General features: G+C 34.4%; 1 protein-coding gene across 15 annotated transcripts in view; it reads left to right on the top strand.

The window, feature by feature from the left end:
• LRRC9 (leucine rich repeat containing 9) overlaps nt 1–25,526 on the top strand; it is a 153,330-nt gene that overhangs the window by 41,743 nt on the left and 86,061 nt on the right. For all 15 annotated transcript variants that reach the window (XM_072629374.1, XM_072629365.1, XM_072629367.1 and 12 more), the window contains 4 exons: nt 4,253–4,385; nt 5,790–5,912; nt 6,549–6,664; nt 7,319–7,531. In XM_072629374.1, the coding sequence (XP_072485475.1) occupies nt 4,253–4,385; nt 5,790–5,912; nt 6,549–6,664; nt 7,319–7,531 (585 nt within the window). The remainder of the gene's footprint in view (nt 1–4,252; nt 4,386–5,789; nt 5,913–6,548; nt 6,665–7,318; nt 7,532–25,526) is intronic.

Genomic DNA, 25,526 nt, shown 5'->3' on the forward strand with positions numbered 1-25,526 from the left:
ACATTAATTTACATATTAGTTCTCTAAATTTGATTTCTTTTCTGGTGACCTTGGACAAGTGACTTAACCTCTGTTTCCTTATCTGTAAAATTAGGGGGTTGGACTTCTGAGCTTCCTTTTGCTCTAAATATATATACATATACATATACATACATATGATCTTATGAAAAATGAAGTATACTAATCTTATCAGTCTTTCTAGAAATGAAAACAAAAGACAAAACTAAGAGTTGCTGCCAAATGAAAGGATAGCTTGCTGAAGAGACAAATAAAGGAGTTGGCAGAGTTGGTTTTATCATGAATCCAAGGAAGCAAGAAACATGACTTTTATGGCATGGTTGTCCATTTCCTATTGCAGCACTCAAGATAAAGCAGTTCCAAAAACACCACTCTGAGGATAATTGCTGTTTATGTACTAACATCTGTTGAAGAGGATGAAGAGGTAGAGAAATTCTCTGAAGAACTCTTTAAGATTTTCCAAATTAAATCAACATATACTTTAGTATTTGTTGATGCTAATACAATGATGGACACAGGAAAAGAGAAATAACATTATGTTGGAAAACATGGTCCAGGATTTTAAAATGGGAGTGACTAAAAACTTGCAGATAGTAAAAAAGCCTCATACCTATATATCGTGAATATTTTCTTCAAGAAGAGAATTATGAGGCACTGGATAGGACAAATAACATCATACAAAATAAATTGATTCTGTTTCAACAGACAGAAAACTAAAATTTACCAATGTAGGAATCATTTCCCAAAGCAACCTTTCACATAACAAGACAACAGCACTGACTTGTTAGAGTATACATAAAAAATAATACCAAATTAGATAAAGAATAAAAGTGGCCAGAAATGGAGATAATGTCAACCAGTTCTATTTAAGTAAAATATTAATGCCCCAAAAGGGAACTTGGATAAAACAGCAAATATCAGTTCAGGAGACATGGAAGAGAGAAGTCTGCACTGCTGAGAGAAGTAGTACTAAAGTCACAAGTCTTTTAAGCCTTCTCTAGTCAGTCATGCTCTTGCTTTTTGTGTAAAACAAAGGAACATCATATGTAAATATTAAAACCCATTTTTCACCACAATATTTCTCCAGTCCTTTTTTTTCTGAGAAAGAACAGTCCTAGGAACATTTGCCTGTGCAGAAGGATGTGTTAAAATCTAAGAACTAAAATGGGTTTCTGACTATAAGTTGGATAGTTACTGAATAAAGAGACTCATGAGACAAAAGAGAAATAATGAAAACAGCAGACTTCAAAGAACAGGCCTGATGTTTTCCTGGGCTTCTGTAACCTTCTGGTGCTACGGGACTAAGGGAAAAACAAGTCAGTTCAGATGCCTGAGAAGAGTAGTAGAGAACTTCATGAGCATTGGCTGAGAGCAACTCATCTAGGGACTTTTAACTGGCAAAGTAGTAGGCATTGGTGGAGGGCATTTCTAGACAGGTGGTTCCCTTTAACCTAGCAAATGTGAAATGTGAACCCCCCAAAATTCCCTTTCTTTTATTAAATAACAAGTTATAAGAAAGTATATTGCAGGGATAATCATTTTATCATAGATTCTTTCATGGCACAAAAAGCCTGGGAATATTTTGGTGAGGCTTCTAACTTAATTCATTTTTTCCACCCAGATGATTTGAGATTGTCAGTATCTGACATCCCTTGCCCACCCTCTTGCCAAAAAAAATTAGTTACCAATTCCCCTTACAAACATAAAACTATTTACTTACAAGTTAACAGAAACTAAAAGCGCTCACATCCAAGCTTGTAGAAAATAATGCTAATCAAAGCGTACAACTATCCTCCAAAGGCCCTGTGGGATACAAAAAGACTTTCCAATGTTACCCTCGGTTGGGCTCATCAGGGAATAACCATGACTGCTTCTTCCATGTTGGTGCTCACCCCCCAAGCCCTCTGTCTGTTCAGCATCATTAATTCCCATAACTCTCACTTCTTGTTGGCCACAATTCTACAAGCTTTCCTTAAATACTAACTAGGTGGTAGTCATTATTACAGACCTCTCTCTCTGTCCTTGGGCATTTCTTTTGTTCTCCTTCACGTACAGCAGATGGTACTTGTTATCTTTCCCAGTGGACAAGCCTGCTGACAAGCCTGCTAACAAACCTGGGGGAGGCAGGGAACTACTGTAGTATGTTTACTACTCAAAAGTTCTGCTTTTGACCAGCATGCCTCCACTCCTGTAAAGGCTCCTTTGGTGCACTGGTCCCCAGAAACCAAACCCTTACACTAAAGATGGATCTCAGGGGCAATAGAAACCGTGCCTTCTTGTACCCCACAAGTAGATCTCTCCTCAGCTCCATGTAGGCTCATGGTGGTTTATACTGATAAATACTTGCCGATTTGATTTGAGTCTCACTTTCAGTGCCTGTGTAGGATCAGAAATCTATAGCTGGAAGGGATTTCAAAGGCCACCTAGTCCAACCCCTTATTTGATAGATGAGGAAACCAGAGCTCAAATAGGTTAAGTGATTTTTCCAAACATCACAAAGGTAAGTTTTAAACCTAATTCTTCTGACTCTAGAGACTGTGTTCTTTCTACTTTTAGTATCTCCTGTTCATGTCAGGACTTTTGCTGAGGCTAAGCACCCAGTATTCTCTTCATTTCATATTCTATAAGTAATTCAGATTGCATAAGGGCTATTTCCCAGAACACTTAACAGAAGGAGGTAATTATAACCTGAGACATTTGTGTGCAGAGGAGAGAAAGATAAGTAATTTTGACCACACAAACATGAATAAAATAGTCAGTATAGATTTTCTCCATTCTGCATACACAGAAGAACCTTGTCAAAGAACATGTTACTGTACTTTTAAAAAAAATGTTCACTTAGAAAAAACCCTGGAAGTGTCTCAGAAGGTATTGAGCAGACTTTTTCTCCTATTTAGGAATAGGTTCTCAACAAATGAAAATGACATTTATTGAGATGGTCCAACCATTGTTGGAAAACAATTTGGAACTCTGCCCAAAGGGCTATAAAACCATGCTTACCCTTTGACCCAGCAATGTCACTACTAGATCTGTATCCCAAAAAGATTAAAGGGGAAAAGACCTACCTGTATAAAAATTTTGTATCCCCTTGTTTTTTGGTTGCAAAGAATTGGAAACTAAGGGGATGCCCATCATTTGGAGGAAGAGTGAACAAGTTGTGGTATATGAATGTAATGGAATACTATTGTGCTATAAAAAATGATGAGCAGGTGGATTTCAGAAAAATCTGGGAAGTTTTATATTAATTGATGTGAAATGAAGTGAGCAGACCCAGGAGAACATTCGATACAGTAATAGCAATGTTGTAACTATGATCAACTCTGAAAAACTTAGCTATGCTGATCAAGACAGTGATCCAAGATAAATCCAAAGAACCACATGGTGGAAATGCTATCCATCTCTAAAGAGAAAACTGATAAACTCCAAGTGCAGATTGAAGTATACTTTTTTCACTTTCTTTTTAAAAATTATGAAAAGCTCATAAACTCCTCAAACATATCATATAATCATTGTGTCCCCAGGACCTAGTAAGTTGCCTTGCTTTGCATAGTATTTATTAATTACTCAATTGAATTTTATGGAATATACATTTTGTAAAATGCTTTTCAAATTGTGGAAATTTCATGCATTTAATTGTATATTTACTAAGTATATGCTATTTATAAGACATTGTGCTAGGTGCTGGATATATAAAGATGAAAAGCAATACCATTTCCTCAATAATATTACAGTCTAATAGAATAGTATATAATACAGTAAATTTTGTGGGCTTGGAGAATAGTATATAAATTTGAAGTATATGCCACAGTTAGGCATATCAATCCAATAATATATCCTCACAAAACCTATGTTCTGAAAAAATAACATCATGTGCAGGCTTATTGGAATGATTTTCGAAAAATTATATTGCTATTATACCTGTTATATAGAGTAATATCAGTCTTTATTTTGGCTATTTTCCCAAGAGTTTATTTGCTTCGGATAACCTTTAACAAACATATTTTTTATATTCAATTAGAACATTGCACATAATTTTCATTGTATATCATATATTTGCAGAACAAAATTGCATTTTTATAATTTCCTTCCCATTCAAATAAATCTGTGCTACAAATGTACTTCTCCTTGTAGATGACACTCACATGAAGTAAGAAGCATTATTATCTAGAAGATACTGAAATTGAAGAAATGTTAATAAAATAAACATACTTAGACCTCGTTTTAATCTTTACAGTCATCTCACAAAAAAGAAGCTGTAATCCTTGCTAACAGTCTCAGTCTGTGTGAGTGTCCCAGAATCGAATTTATACAGAAACAAATCAAGGATGAAAAGAAAAACTCTCTTGACCCAGAAATGTACAGGCACGGTAATGTAAATGAACAGTATTTTAGAACATTATGGTGTTAACATCTTATCCAAGTTGTGTTTATTTATAAATTTAAAAAAAAATTTTTAAAGCCCTTATATTTTGTTCTTATACGTTTTTACCTATTCAGTTTCTTTTGTTTCAGAGTATGATTTAAATGGAATGAGCTTCATTTCAATATTGCATCCAATTTAAATAAAATTCAATTATTTTACTTTAATTCATAAAAATAAAACATAAAAGAACAAAATGAACATGTGACAGTTTTTTAGGAAAAGCAAGTACCTTAAACCATGTTATGGTGGCCTAACAAAGTGTACAGTAAAAGCTCAAACTTAGGTGACCACATGACCTAAATTTTGATGATTTATGTAGAATCATCCAGGTCACCAGACAGGTGTCATTCAGGTCACCAGGGAGGGTATCCTGGAAAATAGACTCCAAAGGTTCTCTTTCTTTCCTCATAGTCCCATGGACAAACTTGAAGTGATATCAGGTGTTTTATGAATTGGCATATTTTGACATATCTCAACTTTTGACCTCATTGAGGTAATTCACCAGCATTTTGTCTGTTGCCTAGAATCTGAGAAAAGCAATCTGTAAACCATTCTTCAGGAGTCTGAGGGGATGCCTTAGGGTCACCTTTCTCTAGTGCCCATAACCTAAGACTGAGTCTAGGGCCTGAATAAGAGATGTGGAGGGCAGGCCCATCCCATATTATTCCATCTTGCACAACCTCACATTCTCTAAGGTTCTGACTATTCACTCTAGCTCTTTTTGTCTTAATATTGTAAGAGTGGGGAAAACAAAGTCTTCTTCATTCTTCATTTACTCATTTTTTTCTCCTTCTTTTGCCCAGGTGATCTGAACTAAGTTGGACCACATGTATTTTACATTCTTTATCCAATCACTGCATAGCCAAAAATTATGTATTACATACATTTTTTAAACTCAGAGAATTATTTTTCTCTTGAGATAACATTCCTAACTGCTATTTCTTTTCTCCCGTATTTCTCCACTTATATCACAATAAGAAAGAACCAAAGGTGTTTAATCCAGATATCTGTAGTATATGTTATATTCCACAAACTCCCAACTTGGTCCCAGGAGTCATATGCACATTGATGATTTGCCTGGATTCATAATTAGTGTTATGACTCAAAGTAACCCCCTTTTAAAGGAGAAATTAATTAACAAAATGTTTTACTTATTTTGATTACATTTTTTTAAGATGAAGTATTTCTAAATCTTTTTGTTCTCATTGACTTTTTTAAAAAAACTTTGGAGTTATTCAGTCATGGGAAATTTTGCAAAAATGTTATTTCATAAGCATGAATAACAAAACTATATTGTGAAATTATTACTGTATACTGAGTAAAAGTATTCATGTTTTTCCACATTTAGGTGTACTCATAATGACAAAAGTTTTTCTCGGACGTAGCATTCAGGCTCGTGAACAGGATTCCATCTGTAAAGTCAACTATCCAATGTTTAATTCAGTATTCATGCCTCGGAAATGTTTACTAAGTATGTCTGCCATCATGACTATCATGATTTCATCTTTCTTAGTTCTGAATATTTGTGTTTAGTGTGATGTTTTTAACTCTTTAATTCCCACTTTTCACAGAACTTAAATTTTTCCATAAAAAATGACTGTGTATAAATTTCAGCCCTTTCCCTCTCCTCTTTCCTTATCTCTCTTCTCCCTAATTACATGTATACAATATTACATGTACCCAACCTAGGAGTGTGGAATTGTGAGAAGAAAGTAATGACATCATCAAGGAATGCAAAAAACACTGTTGAGGTAATAAAGGGTTTGATGAAGTGCTCTACAAAGTGCTGTACGTCTGGGCAAAAAGACGTGAAAAAATGGGTAGGAAAGTAAAAAGATTTAAGAGAAAAATAAAGTAAGTTTTAAAATTTATGAATAAAACATCATTAATCATATTGGTGAGGAAGATAGCTTTAGAGATAGTGAGAATTAGAAAACAGTTCAAAATTAAACTCTGTCTGTGCGGGCTGGGGGAGTTGGTGATGAGAAAAGAAAAATGCCTGCATTATTTTAGGAGACTATATGTTTGTATTTAAGGTTTTTTGGTGTTTGTTAAGTAAAAATGGAAAAACCTGTTTTGTTTTGAAATTGTGATTTTTTTACCTTAGGCTCCTTAATATCGCACAAAAACTGTAACTGCAACCTTCGGCAGAGCAAGTGGTTTGTGTTTGATCATGACCTTGTCTTGCCAGAGTACATCATTGAATTTGAGTATGTAACACTGGTATGTGTGCTTTTTAAAAAAAATGCAGTAGAACTCCTTTGGGATACAGGACTGAGCTAATTAAATTATTCAACTGTTGGTACAATATATGTAGTTGTTTTTCAAGGATTTGATTTTATCTGTATATTATACCAGACCCAGCATAATTTGCTATTATAAGAAGATTCTCCTGCAGTTTTTATAAGTAAGCAATGGGTAGAAAATGTGTGAACTTGTAACTAAGACTCAGCATCATTTTATTTTTTATAATTTTTAAATTAGTTTTGACTTTTGATAATTTATTGATTTTTGTTAATGACTTCCATGATTCTCATAATCAGAAATAGTTAACCAGAAGTAAAGATTTCCCTCTTATTATATTACTGTTGTTAATAATAATTAAAATTTATATAGCATTTTTAAATTTATAAAATATTTTAAATATATTATACTATTTAAATAAGCCTCTGAACAACCCTATGAGTTATACTACAGGTATTATCCTAATTTTGTAGATGAAGAAACTGAGGCTCATTGTCTTAAATGATTTACCAACTATACCACTGATAAAAATTTAATTTTCTTTCAAAATTTCTCTTTCATCTGTTCAAAATATAGTACTACTTCACATAAATTAATGTTTAAACATATTTTTAATAAATATTCTTTGCTTAGGTCAAGACTCATTCTTTATTCTCTACACTCAACAATGTTATTGCAGAAGGAGCAAGAAAAAATCTAGATGGATCAATATTGTCTCATGACTTGAAAGTTGATGAGGAAATTATAGAAATGGAGCCCAGGGTAAAGTCTAGAACAAAAGTTAATAATTTGGATGAAAAAGCAATACTTTCGTTTACCAAGACCAATATTTACAGCCAAATAGTGGTGAGTATCATTAAAAAATTTAAAGTGAGGTCAAGAGCTAAGAACTTGGAATCAGAACATGACATTTGAGGTCTAGATTTTGTTCATAATACTTGAACCAGAAGTGGTAAAACCAAGTTTTATGTGATATATATCTCAAAGCAGTTTAACCTTCTGGCTGCTAAATGAGATGAAGGGTTTTGGAGGACAAAAAGGATTCCATCCCTGAATAGCCAAGTAAATTAAATTTATTTGATATATAGATCCAGAAAAGATGCAAACTATCTTAATAATTAATAAGCATTTGTAGTATGTTTTGGTTTGTTATATGATTTCTCCCATTTATTTTAATTCTTCTATACAACATGACTATAGTGAAAATATATTTAATAGTAATATATGTGTAGAACCTATATAAAATTGTATTCCATCTCGGGGAGGGAGGGGGAAAGTAGAGGAAAAAAATCTAAGATATGTGGTAGTGATTGTAGAACACTGAAAATAAATAAAATTAACATAAAAAAAGAAAAAATAATTAATAAGTATAGTATTAAGGAATTTCAACTTTACAAACCAAGCTATCAGTATCTGAATAGCAGACAATTCTGTTTTACTTTGAGACTGTTGTGAACAATATTCTAAATTTTACCTTTCTGGAAGAGAGCTCTGTGTGTGTGTGTGTGTGTGTGTGTGTGTGTGTGTGTGTGTGTGTGTGTGTGTATGAAATTCAGAGACGGGAAAGGCAACTGTGTCCTTCACTCAATAGCACTGGCTTCAGGAATGGATCATAAGATCATAGATTCAGACAGAACTGACCATAGATGTCATCTAATTCATTCCCTACATTTAAAGATGGGGAAACTGAGGCCCACAGAGGTTTTAGTGACTAGTTTAAGGCCACAGGGGTAGTAAATATGTGATTTGGGATTCAAAGCCAGGATTTCCTAATTCCAGGTTCAGTACTCTATCCACTACATCTCAGTTCATTTGTGACATCTAATTGATAACTTCTCTAGATTTGACTTATGATTCTCAAGATGGATGGGCAGCTAGGTGGCAGAGAGGATAGTGTCCTATTCCTGAGTTCAAATCTGAATTCATACACTTATTAGTTGTGTGACCCTGAGCAAGTCACTTAGCCCTGTTTGCCTCAGTTTCCTTATCTGTAAAAAGAAAGGAAATCACAAAACCATTCTAGTACCTTTGCAAGGAAACTCCAACTGGGGTTATGAAAAGTCAGACACAATTAAAAAATGACCAAACAACAACTCAAGATGGAGAGTTTATCTGCTCCAAGTTTCTTTCAAAATTTAATACATACATGCTCCTAAGAAATCATGACACTTAGAATTTTTCTCAAGAATTTCAGAAATAATTTTTAGAGACCGTAGCTTCTGCAAACAAGTATTGAATATTCACTACTGCATATTCACCCAGAGAAGTTTAGCCTTCTGGTTTTAGATAAGATGTAGTAAGAGGGATGGAGTAAGTAGGTCAATCAAAATAGTTAATTTTATGTTACCAGAACACAATTAAAAACTAAAATTATAGCTGGATGATGGTAAATTGATCTATTCAGTTTTCCTGTGTTGTAGTGTATTTTGTAGGTGACATGTGGATAAAATACTATATTGCACAGGAAACAGTATAAATTTCAGGGGAAATTTCAGGCCAGTTTTGATGTAGACAAAGTTTGTCTTAGGCGACTCCCTCCGTCTTTGACATTTTTTTTCCCCTCATCTTTTTTCCCAGGCACCCTACTAAGCACTATATTAGCAAGGGTCCTCTCTTTGACCTAATGCCATAATGCTACTTTTTGCCACCCAAGGTCTGGCCTTATCATTTTCTCTTTTGCTAAACCATATCTCATCCCTTTTGTATTAATCTTGTAAACTGATCTGTGCTAATAAAAATATAGCGTCTGCACCTTTAACTCTTTCAGTTGTTCAGTCATTTTTCAGATATGTCTGATTCTTCATGTCCCCATTTGGGGTTTTCATGGCAAAGGTACTGGAGTGGTTTGCATTTCCTTTTCCAGCTTATTTTACAAATTAGGAAAGTGAGGCAAACAGAGTTAAATGACCTGCCCAGGGTCACTTAGCTAGTAAATGTCTAAGGCCAGATTTGAACTCAGGAAGATGAGTCTTCTCCTTCTATTCTTCTCCTTACCTGCTTTCTTGTTTATTTTTTGGTTAGATTTATCTAACTTTTAGAGGGGAAAGTTGAGGTCCCCTCTAATATGGTTTTACTGTCTATTTCCTCCTGTAATTCTTTTAATTTTTCCTCTTCACAATTTAGCTATATGTGTCTTTCTGCTTCAAATGTGTTTCTTGTAAACAACATATTGTTGGATTCTACTTTTTAATCCATTCAGTGTTATCCACTTCTGTTTCATGAGTGGGTTCATCTCATCCACATTCACAGTTATGATAACTAACTGTATTTCTCTCCTTTCTTATTTTCTACATGTGTATCCTTCTCTCTCTTTTTACTCTGTCTCTTCTCAAAAGTTTGTTTTGCTCCTTCTGGCCCTGTAAATGCAGCTTGGGCAAGTGATAGCACCTCTCTGCCCTGTACTTAAGACAACACACACCTCCCCTCCTCCAGTGAGCTGACATAAGCACTTCTGTCCTCAGTGGTCTGTGGCTAGGGCTTCTGCTCCCCTGGGGTGGCAAGCACTAGTGCATTAGTGTTCTTTTCACCTTGGGACTGCTGCAGTTGGGATCTGCACCCAGTGCTGGAAAGTGGTCCCTTGTAATCTCCTTCTGACCCCCCTAAACAGTCTTGTGTGCTGAGAGCTCTTAAAGTTGCTGCCTTGTAGGTAACTTATTCAATAGCCTTACTTAAGCATTCCTTATATCATTGTTTTCTTCAGTGGTACTTAATAATGATTAATTACACTTAATGAGTATTGATACTTGATGCTTTAGGTGATGAAGTTGGGAAGCACTACTAAAGAAATCTGTGCTGGAGGTGATACAATTTTGTTGGCACTTATGTTGATTTTCAGGATATCCTGAAAAAAAGGGATTCAAAACAAAAAGGACCACGGATGTCAGGATTACATTTTTAAAATATGAATAGTAATTTCTTAGTAAGTAATAAGAATAGCTTAACTAAATTTATATAGTTTCTAAGTTTACAAAATGATACTTCAATATATACTTACACATATCTATATGCATTGATTATAAGCATATATATATGCTTTAAAGCATATTATATATTATATAGAGATTATAAGCATGGCATGCTCTTGCTGATGGTTTCCATGAATTACTTCAGTTCTGTAATGGACCTCTGAGTCCATTCATGTGAATACTCTTTCCACTAGTGCAGATCACACACTATATACAATTTCTTACCTTGTCCGTACCTGAGTTTTATCAACATCTTCCACAGAGTTCTAGTCCAACCTAGCAGGTGACTTGTTCATTGATTATTCCTTGATCTCGTTTTGTCCCCTACCTACCACTTTTTCAAGTCATATGTTTCTCTGATGATATCATTTTTATTGCTTTCTGTGCTTAACCCTCCATTGGTAATACATTGAAAACTATTTGCACCGACCATATACTTCTCCATAGTCTTGTGATCGGAAACTTCTGTCCTTCAGTGATTGTGGCATTCCATGACTTGCAGCCAAAAATTATTATCCAAAGATTATTAATATAAGAAAGATGGACTTTTGTTTGAGGCAGAAGCAGGAGGTCTTTTAAAAATACTGTAGTTTCCAGAATTGTTCAGTTCTCTATTTCATTATCTCACTTCAATTTTTGTCTAAAATATTGAAAAGGTATATTGGATAGACAGAAAGACACATAGATAAGTAGGTAGATGATACACTAATTAACCAGATCTATACTTTATCCATCTGACTACTTATCACTACCTGGACAATAGGCATTCTTCATCAGCTTGACTTTGCTTATGGATAATTAGGTCTAACTCTTGAGTGATTCTGCATCTCATTTGTATGTATTTCATTAGCCTTATGACTCCACACTGTTAAAGAACTTAAGGCTATTATCACAATAACATCTATAAACAGAAGCATATGAAAGACTGCATAGTTTACAGGTAATTCTTCTTCCATGAACTTTGTATTATTCACCCTCTGACCACGGAAAACATCTTTGGTGAGCATTCATCTCTATGTTCTGTGCCTCACAAAATATTAATGATTTCTTTTGGAAAAAACATTTATCTCCATTGTTACATCTTTCAAAGAGTTTTGTATGATTTTGATATGTGCATGGTAGACATATTCTTGGAGGAAAGCCCTTAAGCTATCATTCTACCTTACCAAATCAATTTTTAATAATCAACAGTTTATAACTGGTGAATCATTTAGAGAGCTGTGTGATTATATCTTGTCTGCTGCAAAATATTTTTATAAGAGCTTCCTAATCCCTCAAAACTTCATCAAGGAGGCCCTTTCATGTGTGTGTGTAAATGATTCTCATGAAAATTTTATAAGAATAGGAAAATATGTTAGTAATTATTTATATTTTCTCTATTGCTATAATAATATCTGTGATTTGGTATCTTCCTCTCTATAATATATTTTGAGAATTCATCCCTCAATTCCTCCCAAAATTGTTTTCTATCCTACAAGAAATTCTTTTATGTGTACTTAGTTTTAGTCCACTTGCTCTTTTAAAATATATATATATTAACAGTTTTTCTTTTCTTTGTAACTTTAACACCAACAGATAATAGACTTTTCAGCATACACGGAAAAGAGAATTGCATATGAAACTGTGATTTTCTCTTTTTTGGTTTTTAAAAGTGTATATACATACATATGGATTTAACAGGGTTATAAAAATTGCCTTACTATATTTGTGTGTCTCCTTCTGTCCTTTCTTCTCTCTTCTGTGTATTTTAAAAAATATTTCATTGAAACTCTTCTGTTTCTTTTTATTTCTTGAATTACTGTGACTATCAAACAAAATAAAAACTATCCCTTAAAACAAATAGTTAAGCAAAAAAAATTCACACTTTGGCCACATGGGAAAATGCGTGCCTCATTCTACACTTTATGTTCACCACTTCTTTGCCAAGAAATGGGAAACGTGCATCATTGTCACCCTTCTGGAGTCATGATTGGTCATTACGTTGATTAGTATGTTTAATTCTTCCAAAGCTGTTTTTCCTAACTATATTTTTTCACCATTGTACTAATTGTATTGCAATAATTCACTTCATTTTGAATTCATTCATACAAGGCTTCATAGACTTCTCTCCTTTCATATCGCACAGTGATATTCCAGTATATGAAAATATCAAAATACCATCCATTTCCCAATTGATAGCCATCCACCCACCTTGTTTCCATTCCCTTGTTACCTTAAAAATGCTATTATGAATATTTTTGAACATATATGTCCTTTCTCTCTGTTTTTGACTTCTTTTGGATATATACCTAGTAGTTTTGTTTCTCTGTCATAGAGTTTACATAGTTTCATAACTGTTGTTTTAAATTACTTTCCAGAATGGCCAGACTACTTCATAGCTCCTCAAACAGTGCATTAAACGTGCTTACTTGTTCACCAATTAGTGGGCCATAGTCCCTCTGCTTTTGTCATCTTTGCTAGTGTGATGAGTGTAAGCTAGAATCATAGAGTTGGTTTATTTGTATCTCCATTATTGTTAGAGATTTGGAGAATTTTTTCAAATGGTTTTTAATAGCATTTTTTTCTTTTGAAAACTTCTTTTCATGTCCTTTGACCATTTATCTATTCGAGAATGATTTTTGTTTTAATACAATTGTATAAATTCCCTGTATATCTTGAATATCATACCTTTAAGAGATTTGCTATAAAGTTTTTTCCCCTCAGTTAACTGTTTGCCTCCTAATTCTAACTATACTGATTTTGTTTTTGTAAAAAAATTTCAGTTGTATGTAATAAAAATTCTCCATTTCATGGCCTGTGATTGTCTCTATCTCTTGTTTGGTTAAAAAACTCTTTGCATAATAATTGTGAAAAGTTTTTTTCTCACTCTTCAACCTTCTTAACCTATTTCATTTGACACTTGGTTCGATTACCCTGAATACTCTTTTCTCTTTAAGTTTTCATGACATTATTCTCTTCTGGTTCTTCTTTTCTCTGTCTTATTATTCCTTTGTTTCTTTTGCTTTTCCTAAATGAGGGTGTTCCCCAAGTTCCGCCCTAGAATTTCTCTTGTCTTTCAAAACTTTCTGTCGTGACCTCATAAACTAGCTTCCATAGATTAAACTATAATCTCTGTGCAAATGATTTAAATATCTTTATCTCTATCTCCAGTCTTTCGCCTGAGTTTTAGTCCTACATTATTTGGTTCCTTCTCTCAAGTCTCTCCTCACACCAGTCCATCCATTATACTGATGCCAAAGTGATTTTCCATATCTGACTGTCATTATCCTATTCAATCAATTCTAGTGGTTCCCTCTTGCCTTTAAGTTAAATTATAAACTCTTCTCTTTTTTTGAGCTTTTAAAATCTTTCACAACCTTGTTTCAGCCTGTCATAACATACATTATTTCTCTTCCTGTTCTCTATGGTCCAGTCAAGCTGGTCTTCTTTCCAGTTCTTATGCATGACACTTCAGTTCTCATCTTCATGCTTCTTCACGGTCTATACAAAATGTCTTGATTGTACTAATGCCTTAACTCTGCCTAATAGAATCCCTTCCTTCAAAATGAACCTTCTACAAGAAGCCTTTCCTGATTTCCCCAGTTGCTAGTATCCTCCTTCTCAAACTGCCTGATATTTAAATAGTTTGTGTTTGTTTCTGTTTATTTATATGTATTAGTCTCCCCTTTTAGAATGAACTTCTCAAGAAGAGATTGTTTCATCCTTCATACTTTGTACTCCCAGTGCCTAGCATGTATTAGGTACTTAATGAAACTTGCTGAGAGTAATTGGTTTTTATATCCTGCTACTGCTATTATTGCTTCCATTAATTACTTATTTTTAAATCCTTTTTTAAGATTTATTATTTTTAACATTCTTCTCTTTTTTAATTGAGTTCCAAATTCTCTCCCTTCTTCCCACCTTCTCCCCACCCAGCGAGAAGGCAATATGATATCAGTTATACATGTGAAATCATGTAAAACATATTTCCATATTAGCCATATTTCAAAAGAAAAAATAAAGTGAGAAAATTGTATTTCATTTTGCACTCAGGAGATCATTTGTTTTCTCTCTGAAAGTGAATAGCATTTTTTTCATTATGAGTTCTTTGCAGTTGTCTTAGATCATTGTATTGATCTAAGTCTTTCACAGCTGATCATTATTACAACATTGCTTTTACTATGCACAGTTCTTCTCACTTCACCTTGCATCAGTTCATATTGGTCTTGCCATGTTTTTCGGAAACCACTCCCTTGTCATTTGGTATAGCACAATAGTATTCCATCACTATCATATACCAGAAGTTATTCAACCATTCTCCAGTTGATAAGCATCCCCTCAAATCCTGACTCATTGCCACTACAAAAAGAGCTGCTATAAATATTTTTGTACATGTAGTCCTTTTCCTTTTTCTTTGATCTCTGTGGGATACAGATCTATCTTGTAATGATAATGCTGGGTCAAAGGGTATGCACAGGTTTATAGCCCTTTAGGTCTCTTTCCAAATTGTTCTCTAGAATGGTTGAACCAGTTCACTACTCCACCAGCAGTTCATTAGTGTACCTATTTTTCCTTTATTCTCTCTAGAATTTGTCATTTCTGATAGGTGTGAAGTGGTACCTCAGAGTTGTTTTTATTTATCTTTTTCTAATAAATAGTGATTTAGACCTTTCATAAGACTATAGATAGCTTTGATTTCTTCTTCTGAAAACTGCTTATACCCTTTGACCATATATCAATTGGGAAATGGCTCTTATTTTTATAAATCTGACTCAGTTCTGTACTCAGTATATATTTAAGAAATGAGACCCTTTTCAGAGAAAGTTGCTGTAATTTATTTTATATTACTTCATTGCTTATGGTAGGTTTTAGCAAAATGTAGTTTCCCTAATTATCCCTTTTAGTTAGATCTGTTTTTGCTCTGTCTCAGATCATGGTTGCTACCACTGCCTTTTTTTTAGTTAACCTGAACCATATTAGATTCTGCTCCAGCCCCTTATTTTAACTATCTTCCAATAGTATGTCTACTTACTGATCTGTGGGCAAAGATGTCAAATTTAGAGTATCAACATTAATATTTCTAGAGAGTCTAAAAACATAATTCTTAAAATTTTCAGAGCTCGTTTTTGTGTGAAGAAAATGATAGTTTTATCCTTTTTTGATGGTCTTTTGCACTTATCATACCCGGTACCTTTCTGCTCTCTCTCTCTCTCTCTCTCTCTCTCTCTCTCTCTCTCTCTCTCTCTCTGTATATATATATATATATATATATGTATATATATATACACGTATGTATGTATGTATGTATGTACATATGTATATTCATTTATTTATTTATTTGGTTGTTGTTTTTTTTTCACCAAGCCAGCTCTTTGTAGGGGTTATTGCTGTTGGCATCCTCACACCCAATGAAGTCATTGGTTTAATTGCATTCTAAAAGGAAAACAATTCAAATGTTTAAGGAGGAAACTGTTATAACTGCAGAAAGACAGTGACTAATGGGTAGATATTTGTTTCATAGCAAAAGCTTAAGAGAGTTGCCTTGTTTGGGAATATATGAGAAACAAAGATGCTTACTTCTCCATTTATTGTCTAACTTCTTTCTCTAGCATTGGCCCCTAGAATCTTGGTTGCTCTACTGGCCAAACTCCTGACAGCATCAGTACCCTCACCCTATATGTAAATCCTCCTACCCTTTCTTCTTTCTTCATGCATTCTCAACTTTGCAAGAAGGCAAATTAGAGTTGAGATAGATGAGTCTTGAAATCTTCCCTCTTCCGTACTTCCATTGTACATGTGGCTGTTTTCCTGTTGATTGTTTGCTTCAAAAAATTGCAAACTGAACCAAAAATTAATTAGAAACTAAATAATCTAATCCTAAAGAATGAGAGGGTTAAACAACAAATCATAGAAACAATTAATAGCTTCATTCAAGAGAATGACAATAATGAGACAACCTACCAAAACTTATGAGATACTGCAAAAGCAGTTTTTAGGGGAAGTTTTCTATCATGAAATGCCTATATGAATAAAATAGAGAAAGAGGAGATCAGTGAAATGGGCATGCAGCTGAAAAAGCTGGAAAAAGAACAAATTAAAATCCCTGAGTAAATATGGTACCTCAGAGTTGTTTTGATTTGCATTTCTCTCATCAACAGTGATTTAATCAATAGTGATTTAGAGCTCTTTTTCACATAACTACAGATACCATTAATTTCTTCACCTGAATAAAAATTATCCATTTTGCATTTCACAATGTTCTCTGTCTCTTATTTGTTCATAAATTCTTCTGTTCTCCCTTGATCTGACAGGTAAACTATTCCATGCTCTCCTCATTTGTTTATAATATACTTTATGTCTAAATTGTGTACCCATTTTGACTGTCTCTTGGTATACAGTGTAAGAAATATGTTGGTCTGTGCCTAGTTTCTGTCATACTAATTTTCCCAGCAGTTTTTGTCAAATAGTGAGTTCATATCCCAGAAGCGAGAGTCTTTGGATTTATCAAAAAGTAGTTTACTATAGGCATAGACTACTGTGTCTTGTGTACCTAACCTATTCCACTGATCCACGACTCTGTTTCTTAGCCAAGACCAAGTAGTTTTGATGATTGCTGCTTTATAACACAATTTTAGATCCGGAACATCTAGGTCAACTTCCTTTGTATTTCTTTTCATTAATTCCCTTGATATTCTGGACCTTTTCTTCTTCCAGATGAATTTTATTATTTTTTCTCATTTATAAGATAGTTTTTGTGGTTTGATTAATTTTTTTGGTAGTTTGATTGGTATGGCACTAAATAAGTAAATTAATTTGGGTAGGATTGTCATTTTTATTATATTAGCTCAGTCTACCCATGATCAACTGATGTTTTTCCAGTTATTTAGATCTGACTTTATTTGTGTGAAAAGTGTTTTATAATTGTGTTTATATAGTTCCAGGGTTTGTCTTGGCAGATAGATTCCCAAATATTTTATATTGTCTACAGTTACTTTAAAAGGAATTTCTCTATCTCTGGGTGCTGGGCTTTGTTAGTAATATATAGAAATTCTGATGATTTATGTGGGTTTATTGTATTCCTGCAACTTTGCTAAAGTTATTTATTATTTCACCTAGTTTTTTACTTGATTCTCTAGGATTCTCTAAGTATACCATCATATCATCTGTGAAGAAGCTTTGTTTCTTCTTTAAATGTTTGGTAGAATTCACTTGTAAAACTATCCGACCCTGGAGATGATTTTTCAGGGAGTTCACTGGTAGCTTGTTCAATGTATTTTTCAGAAATAAAGTTATTTAAGTATTTTATATCTTCTTCTGTTCCTGGACATTTTGCATTTTTGTAAATATTCATCCATTTTCCTAAGATTGTTAGATTTATTGGCAGATTGTTGGGTAAAATAGCACCCAGTTATTCTTTTACTTTCCTCTTCATTGGTGGTGAATTCACCCTTTTCATTTTTGATACTGATAATTTGGTTTTCTTCATTTTTTTAAATCGAATTAACTAATGGTTTACTTATTTTATTGTTTTGTCATAAAACCAGCTATTAGTTTTATTTATTAGTTTAATAGTTTTCTTAATTTCAATTTTATTAATCCTTTGATTTTCAGAATTTCTAAAATTGCTATTGGGGATTTGTAATTTGGTGGTTTTTTCTATCTTTTTTTAGTTGCATGCCCAATTCATTGATCTCCTCTTACTCTATTTTACTCATGTAAATATTTAGAGATATAAAATTTCCCCTAAGGAATGTCTCCACTGTTCCAGGACTTTACCTGAGGAACTATTTTCTAGGTTTTTTAGAGGTCATAAAGGAAGAGTGAGACCAATTTACTGCTTACTTTGCCATGTTGACTCCCAGAAGTCTCTATCAGCACTCCCATTTTTAAGTACTCAGCAACCACTATCACTATAAAAGTAGGAAGAGATCAAAAAGGACTTTTCTCAAATAATTTTCCTCATCCTTAATCCTTTTTGACCTATCTGCAGCATTGAATACCTTTGATCACACTCTCTTCAAAGAGAGATACTTGTTTCTTTCTCTTGGTTTGCCTTCTTCTTGTTTGATCATTCCTTCTTTGATGGCTTATCTACATTTCCCATAATTCTGGGTGTTCTTGAAAGTTCTGACCTGGGCCCTGTCCTTTTCTCCCTCTATAATCTCAGTAACTACATCATCCCCCATGGGTTTATCAACTCTGTGTAGGTGATTGCTAGATCTGTGTCTACAGCTCATGGCTCCCTGCCGAGCTTCGGTCCTTTATGACCTATTGCTTATAAAATATTTCACACTGGCTCTCTCAACGTGAAATCTTAAACTCAACATGTCTAAAATTGAATTCATTATCTTTCCCCCAATACCTCCCCTCTTGCACACTTCCCTATTTTTATCAAAGGAACCACCATCTTTGTAGTCTCCCAGGTTCATAATCTCAACATTATCCTTGACTCCTCACCTCACAGTCCGTCAGTTGCCAAATTTTGCCATTTCTATTCTCTCAACATGTCTCATATCTCAACTCCTTTTCTCCACTCACATAACTTCCTCCTTAATTTGGGCCTTCATTACTTCTTCCTTAGATTATTGCAAAACTTCCTAACTGGCCTCCCACACTCATTTCTTGCTACTCTGTTTTCTTTATATAAGTTTCTGATAAAGCAATGTTTCTTAAGGATAGATCTGACCATGTGACACCACACTCAACCAATTCTAGTGGCTTCCTGTTGTTCCTAGAATGAAATAGTTTTTATAGCCCTGCATAGCCTGACCCCAACCTGCCATTCCAACCTCACTGGACATTACTATCCCTCCCACACTCTGCAGTCCAGCCAAACTGGCCTTCTTTCTGTTCCTCACTCATGTCACTCTATCACCCATCTCCATGCCTTTGTACTGGCAGGTCTGCAAGCTTAAAATGCACTCTCTCCTTACTTCTACCTCATAAAATCCCTCTCTTCCTTCAAGATGAAGTTCAGACAACCTCTTGTTCATGAAACCTACTGGCCCCCACCACCACAATTGCTAATGCCATCCCTCCCTTCCAAACTACTTGGTATTTAACTACTATGTATATACATATGTATTCTCTTTATGTTGTATTGTGTGCATTTACATATGCAATTGTCTCCTCATTAATATGTAAGCTCATTCTAATTTTTTTTAAAGATCTGTTTTCTTCAGTGAGCTTTTGACCTCCTTTTCCATTTGGCTAACTCTGTTTTTTAAAGCATTCTTCTCCTCATTGACTTTTTGGATCTCTTTTGCCATTTGTGTTAGTCTATTTTTAAAGATGTTATTTTCTTCAGCATTTTTTTGGATCTCCTTTAGCAAACTGTTGACTCACTTTTCATGATTTTCTTGAATCGCTCTCATTTCTCTTCCCAGGTTTTCCTCCACCTCTCTTACTTGATTTTCAAAATCCTTTTTGAGCTCTTTGATGGCCTGAGACCATTGCATAGTTTTTTTTGGAGGTTTTGAATGTAGAAGCCTTAACTTTTATGTCTTCCTCTGATGGTATGCTTTGTCCTTCCTCATCCAAAAGGATAGAAGAAAATACTTGTTCACCAAGAAAGTAACTTTCTATAGTCTTATTTTTTCCCCTTTTTTGGGCATTTTCCCAGGCAGTTACTTGACTTTTGAGTCCTTTGTCAAGTTGAGGGTATACTCTAGGGACCTGTAAGTTCTCAGTTCCTCCAAGGTGACACAATCAAGGGAGAGGAGTTTCCTCCTCTTCTGGCCTGTATTCTGGTCTATGAGCAATCACAAGTATTCCTTTCTGCCCAGAATCTGTGAATAGGATTCTCTCTCCACAATTACCACCAGTTCCACCACACCAGAGCTCCTCCTCACCCCAGGACTGCCACTCAAGGCTGAGATCCAGATCAACTGCTTGAGTCCCCTAGGGTCTTTAGGTGGAGAGCTCCAAAAATGGACTCCGCTGCTGCAGTGACTGTCATTGCCCTGGGGCTGGGACTTGGGTCACACCCATGCCCCTGCCTTTCACTCAAGTGAAAGAGCTTTCATACTGACCTTTAAGTTGTCTTTGGTGTTTGTGGATTGAGAAATGTGGGAACCACAGTTGCTGCCTGTGATTCCATGCCCTGGGCTGTGCTCTGTTTTAAGCCTAGTGAGATAGACCTTTCCTGTCAGCCTTCCAGGATGTCTTGGGCTGGAAATCTCTTTCATTCTGTCATTTTGTGGCTTCTGCTGCTGTAGAATTTGTTTAGAGTTATTTTTTACAGGTATTTTATGGGCTGTGGGGGGAGAGTTTCTACAAGTCCATCCTTCTACTCTGCCATCTTCTAAGCTCATTCTAAGTAGGAATTATTTTGCATTTGTAACCTAGCATAGAGTCTGGTACAGAGTAGGCCTTTAATAAATATTTGTTGATTGATTGTTAAGGACCAATAACTATTTTGCAGTTTTCCTTTTTTTTATGAGTTGCTACTAGACAACTGGGGATAAATAATTCCATATTTAACTAGGCTGGTCCTTGGAAAGTAGACATGGTCTTCAGCTATAGCAAAAGAAAAGCTGCTATGACAAAGAAATGTACTGCCTGGTCATCAACCTTCTATTGATGAAATTTTATGAATGTATCTAGACCAAAACTCAAATGTAAGGCACACAGCACATTGCTGGGCCTATTTTTACAAACTTTGCATTTTAATGACCCCTGTCAGAATTTTTCCTTCATTGGCATAGCCTTCAAGTGCTCAAGTCACTTCTAATCTAGCATCATCATCATCATCATCACGAACACTTATATAGCTCTTTAAAGTTCATAAAGTGAATATATACATACATACATAAGGTTCCTCCCTCCTTGAAAATATATAACTATTATTATAGTTATATATTAGCTTATGTAAGATAAATAATTTAAATATTTAGCCCCTGTCAGTTTAAACATAATATAATATAGGTCCTAAGACTATAAAACTATAACTTTGGAAAGGTGGTTATAGTGAGCAAGAGAGAATAATGATTTAAAATGATGGGAAAAAATTCCCTGTGGTGGCCATTAGATGGTTCAGTGCCCATACTGTGGGACCTGGAATCAGATAGACCTAAGTTCAAATCCAGTCTCAGACACTTACAGTATAACCCTGGACAAGTCACAGAATTTCTGTCTGTCTCAAATGTAAAATGATTATTAGTATTCATACTTCTTACTTTCCAGGGTTGTTGTAAGGATTAAATGAGATCATATTTGTAAATAACTAGCACTATTCCTGGCACATAGAGGGTGCCATATCAATGCTCATTTCCTTCCCACCTATCCAAATATAATTTTAACTCAGTAAGCATATGGTCCCATCACTACAGCTAGCAGGTACAGAATAATTAATACCTCAGCACTTCTGGCATGATAGCAATACAAAAGCGTTCAGCCTAGTCCAACTTTCCTGAGAAACTGCCCAGCAAAGATTTTTTAAAAAGCATCAAATGAATAAACCAATTATTTCATGAAATGAAAATTAAACCTTTTATAAACTCCTCCTTGTAATCCAAGACTTCACAAAATCACAGCCAAAAGTCACCGGGTGATCTCATCAGAGGCTTTCAGGGGGACATGAGACCAGCATGATCTAATAAATGGGGCCTGATTCCAGTGGGATCTCAGATCTAGCCTCTTGAAGCTATAGCAAGAAGCAAAATCAGTTCCCAATAGATGACCAGGATAGAATAAGACTCCAGAAAGGTATAATTTAGGGAGTCACAGCAGGAAACAAACCAGAGACAGAGATGGGTCTGGATTCAGCACTTGAGAACTAGGTGACATGGTGGATAGAGTGCTTGCTACAGAGGGTGTAGAAGAGGATAAAGATAATTCTTCATTGGTATCAGAGGAAATAACTGTAAAAATAGAAATGGTTAATACAGATAAGAGAAATGATGTTACTTTTAAAGGTACCATAGATAATTATATATATATTTATGTATATATATATGACAAATGGTTAAAGAATTTAAATAAAGAAAAACTAATCAAATTCCTGAAATATACAGTAGAACTAAAGTTGTATATGTAGTATATACTATATAGTATGTATACAACTATAATTGTATATATATATATATATATATATATATATATATATATATATATATATATATATATATATATGCTATATATATGTAGTATATCTCTTTCAGACCTAGATCGAGCTAAAGATTAAAAAGAAAGAAGTAAAGGATCTAAAAAGAATTTTAAATGAATTAGATATGATGTATTTCTGGTAATTAATGAATAGGAACTGAAAAGAGTTATATATATGTTTCTTGTCTGTGCATGGAATTTTTGCCAAAAATCAACCATGGGCATAAAATCCCAAAAGAAATACAGAAAAGCAGAAATATTAAATACACATTCCATTTACCACAACATATTCCTACTAAATTCAGTGAGTCAAATGTGGTTTTGGGTCCTACCAGGGAAAGCTATAGCAGAGAAAGAAAACTTTAAACTATTATTTAATATATATCAATACAAAAAATATTGAGCATGACATTGGCAAATAGGTTACAGTGACACATTTTTGAAAAAATTATACACTATGACCTGGTATAAGAGCAAGAAAAATGGAATTTTTTTGTTTTCTTTCTGGAGTTCACTTTCTCAGGCTCATTGAAAACATATGGAGGATTGATTCCCTATGAACCCTGATGGTTCATAGCTGTGCTGAGTCACAGGTTTCATGCTTACTGACTGAGTCAATCAAGAGGTGAATCTTAGCTATATATACTAGGAAGTTAGGATTTTGCTTTAGGGATTTCGCTTATGAGAAGGACTTCTTGATTCCTTGGGATTCTGCATAGTCATTTATTAAGAGCCGTATACATAAATGTTGTTGGTGCTCCCCCATCTGGTGGTATATGTGAGTGGTTGTATTACTTTGTCAGACAGTTGGAGCCCTGTCTGTTGATTTTTGTGCTAATTTCTCTGCTTGTATTTTCTCTGTATTTTCTCCATGTTCAGTTTGCTAACCTTTCCCCTGAACTAGTGAATGACTTTTATGTGTTTAATTAAAGAAGAATTGTAATCCCTTTGAAGCTGTCTTTCCTTTATAAAGCAGATAAAAGAACCTGTGTTAGCGGGCCATGATGGGTGTGCTAGGGTGCTTGCTGTTACACCAGGTTGGATTTATACCAGAAATGTAGAGATTGTTCTACATCAGAAATATTACAAACATAAGACCATACTAATGACAAAAATATTAAAATTACATAATCACAATAATAGATTTAGAAAGAACTTTTGACAAAATACAGCATGTATTCTAAAAATTTTCAAAACAGATGAAGGTCTGACATGCAATATATATGGTAGATGAATGCAAATTTATAAGAATAGGAGATACTGAATAATAGAAAATTATAATGAATATGAACAGAAGTTTTCACAAGAAGAAATGCAACTTACATAAAAATGTATCAAAATACTAATAATGAAGGAAATGCAAACTAAAACAACTTTGGGAATTCACCTCATGCCCATTAGATTAACATTAGATTTCTGTCAGAAAAGGAGAATGGCAGTTGTTGGAGGGCCTACAAGAGAAGATATGCATTAATGCATGTTGGTTAAGTTTTGAATTGGTCTAGCAATTCTTAAAATCAATTTGGAACTATACCAAAAGATTCACTAAATTGTGCATATCTTTGACCCAGTCACACTCCTACTAGGCACATACCTCAAAGAGGTCCAAGTCATCAGAAAGAACCCATGTGTGCAAAATGATCCAAAAGAGGACTTTTTGCTTCCAGGAAAGGCCTAGAAACATAATGGATCCTTGTCCACTGGAAAATGACTGAACAATTTTGACATATAAATATAATGAAATACTATTCTACCATAAGAATTAAAGGGATAGATCCAGGGAAGACTTGTATGAACTGATTCATAGTGGAGTAAAGAGAAGCAGAGCAGAATAATTTATGCAATGACTACAATAATGTAAAAGCAGGGGAAAAAACTTTGAAAGACTTAGAACACTGACTTAAGATTTAAGAACAATGACCAATCATGATTACAAAAGATTGATTTGAAGCATGATTCCCATGTCTTATTTGAGATGTGACTAAAGGTCCATTGTGAAACAATACATGACCAATCTATTGTTGTAGCCATCCTCACTATATTTCTATTTGAGGTCAAGAGGAAAAATTGAGAGTGGAGTGAGTGAGCAGTGATACAGGAAAAGAAAAAAACTGAATGGACTGTTTTCTTTAAAATACATGGAAGAGAGTAGATGCAAGTTCAGAAGGGAACATACCTAAGCAGAGCAAATTTTTATCTATCATGTTAAATGTTTCGCTTCATAATTAAAGTTCAGTTTCATTTAAAAATTCTCTTTTCTGTTCTTTGTGTAGAAATGTTAAAAGGAATGGTACCCCTTTACCTTATTATGGACTGTTTTCCCAGCTGGGTTTTCCCAGCATAAAACTCTCTAGGAAATAGGATCAAAAGCTATATAATTCTTTTTATCTATCTATTTATTAGCTCTGAGCCCCTACCTAGAGACAGGACTTCTCTCAAAACTCCCCAATATTCAGAACTGTCTCTGGGAATATTTTACCTCTGGCTTCTTCCTCTCACTTGTAGTCCCAAGAAGTACAAAACCCTATAGTAATCGCTAGTGATTGCCACTACTTGGAAGTAAGAAGTAAATACTTTAAACAAAGAAAAGTACACAAATTTCTCCCCATACTCAAAGGAAAAGAAAACCTTCTGGCTCCAACAAATACCTTCAAAAGGGTAAAAGTGATGGAACATGATCGCCTTAGAGTCTATAGTACATGGTTTTAGTGACACAATTTCTCTCCCAACATACCTCTTGTAGGATTGGTGCCCATGACCAAGTCCTAGCCCCTTTCATCGTGGTGATTGTT

This window comes from Notamacropus eugenii, chromosome 1 (assembly GCF_028372415.1).
Source record: "Notamacropus eugenii isolate mMacEug1 chromosome 1, mMacEug1.pri_v2, whole genome shotgun sequence".
Classification (NCBI taxonomy): domain Eukaryota; kingdom Metazoa; phylum Chordata; class Mammalia; order Diprotodontia; family Macropodidae; genus Notamacropus; species Notamacropus eugenii.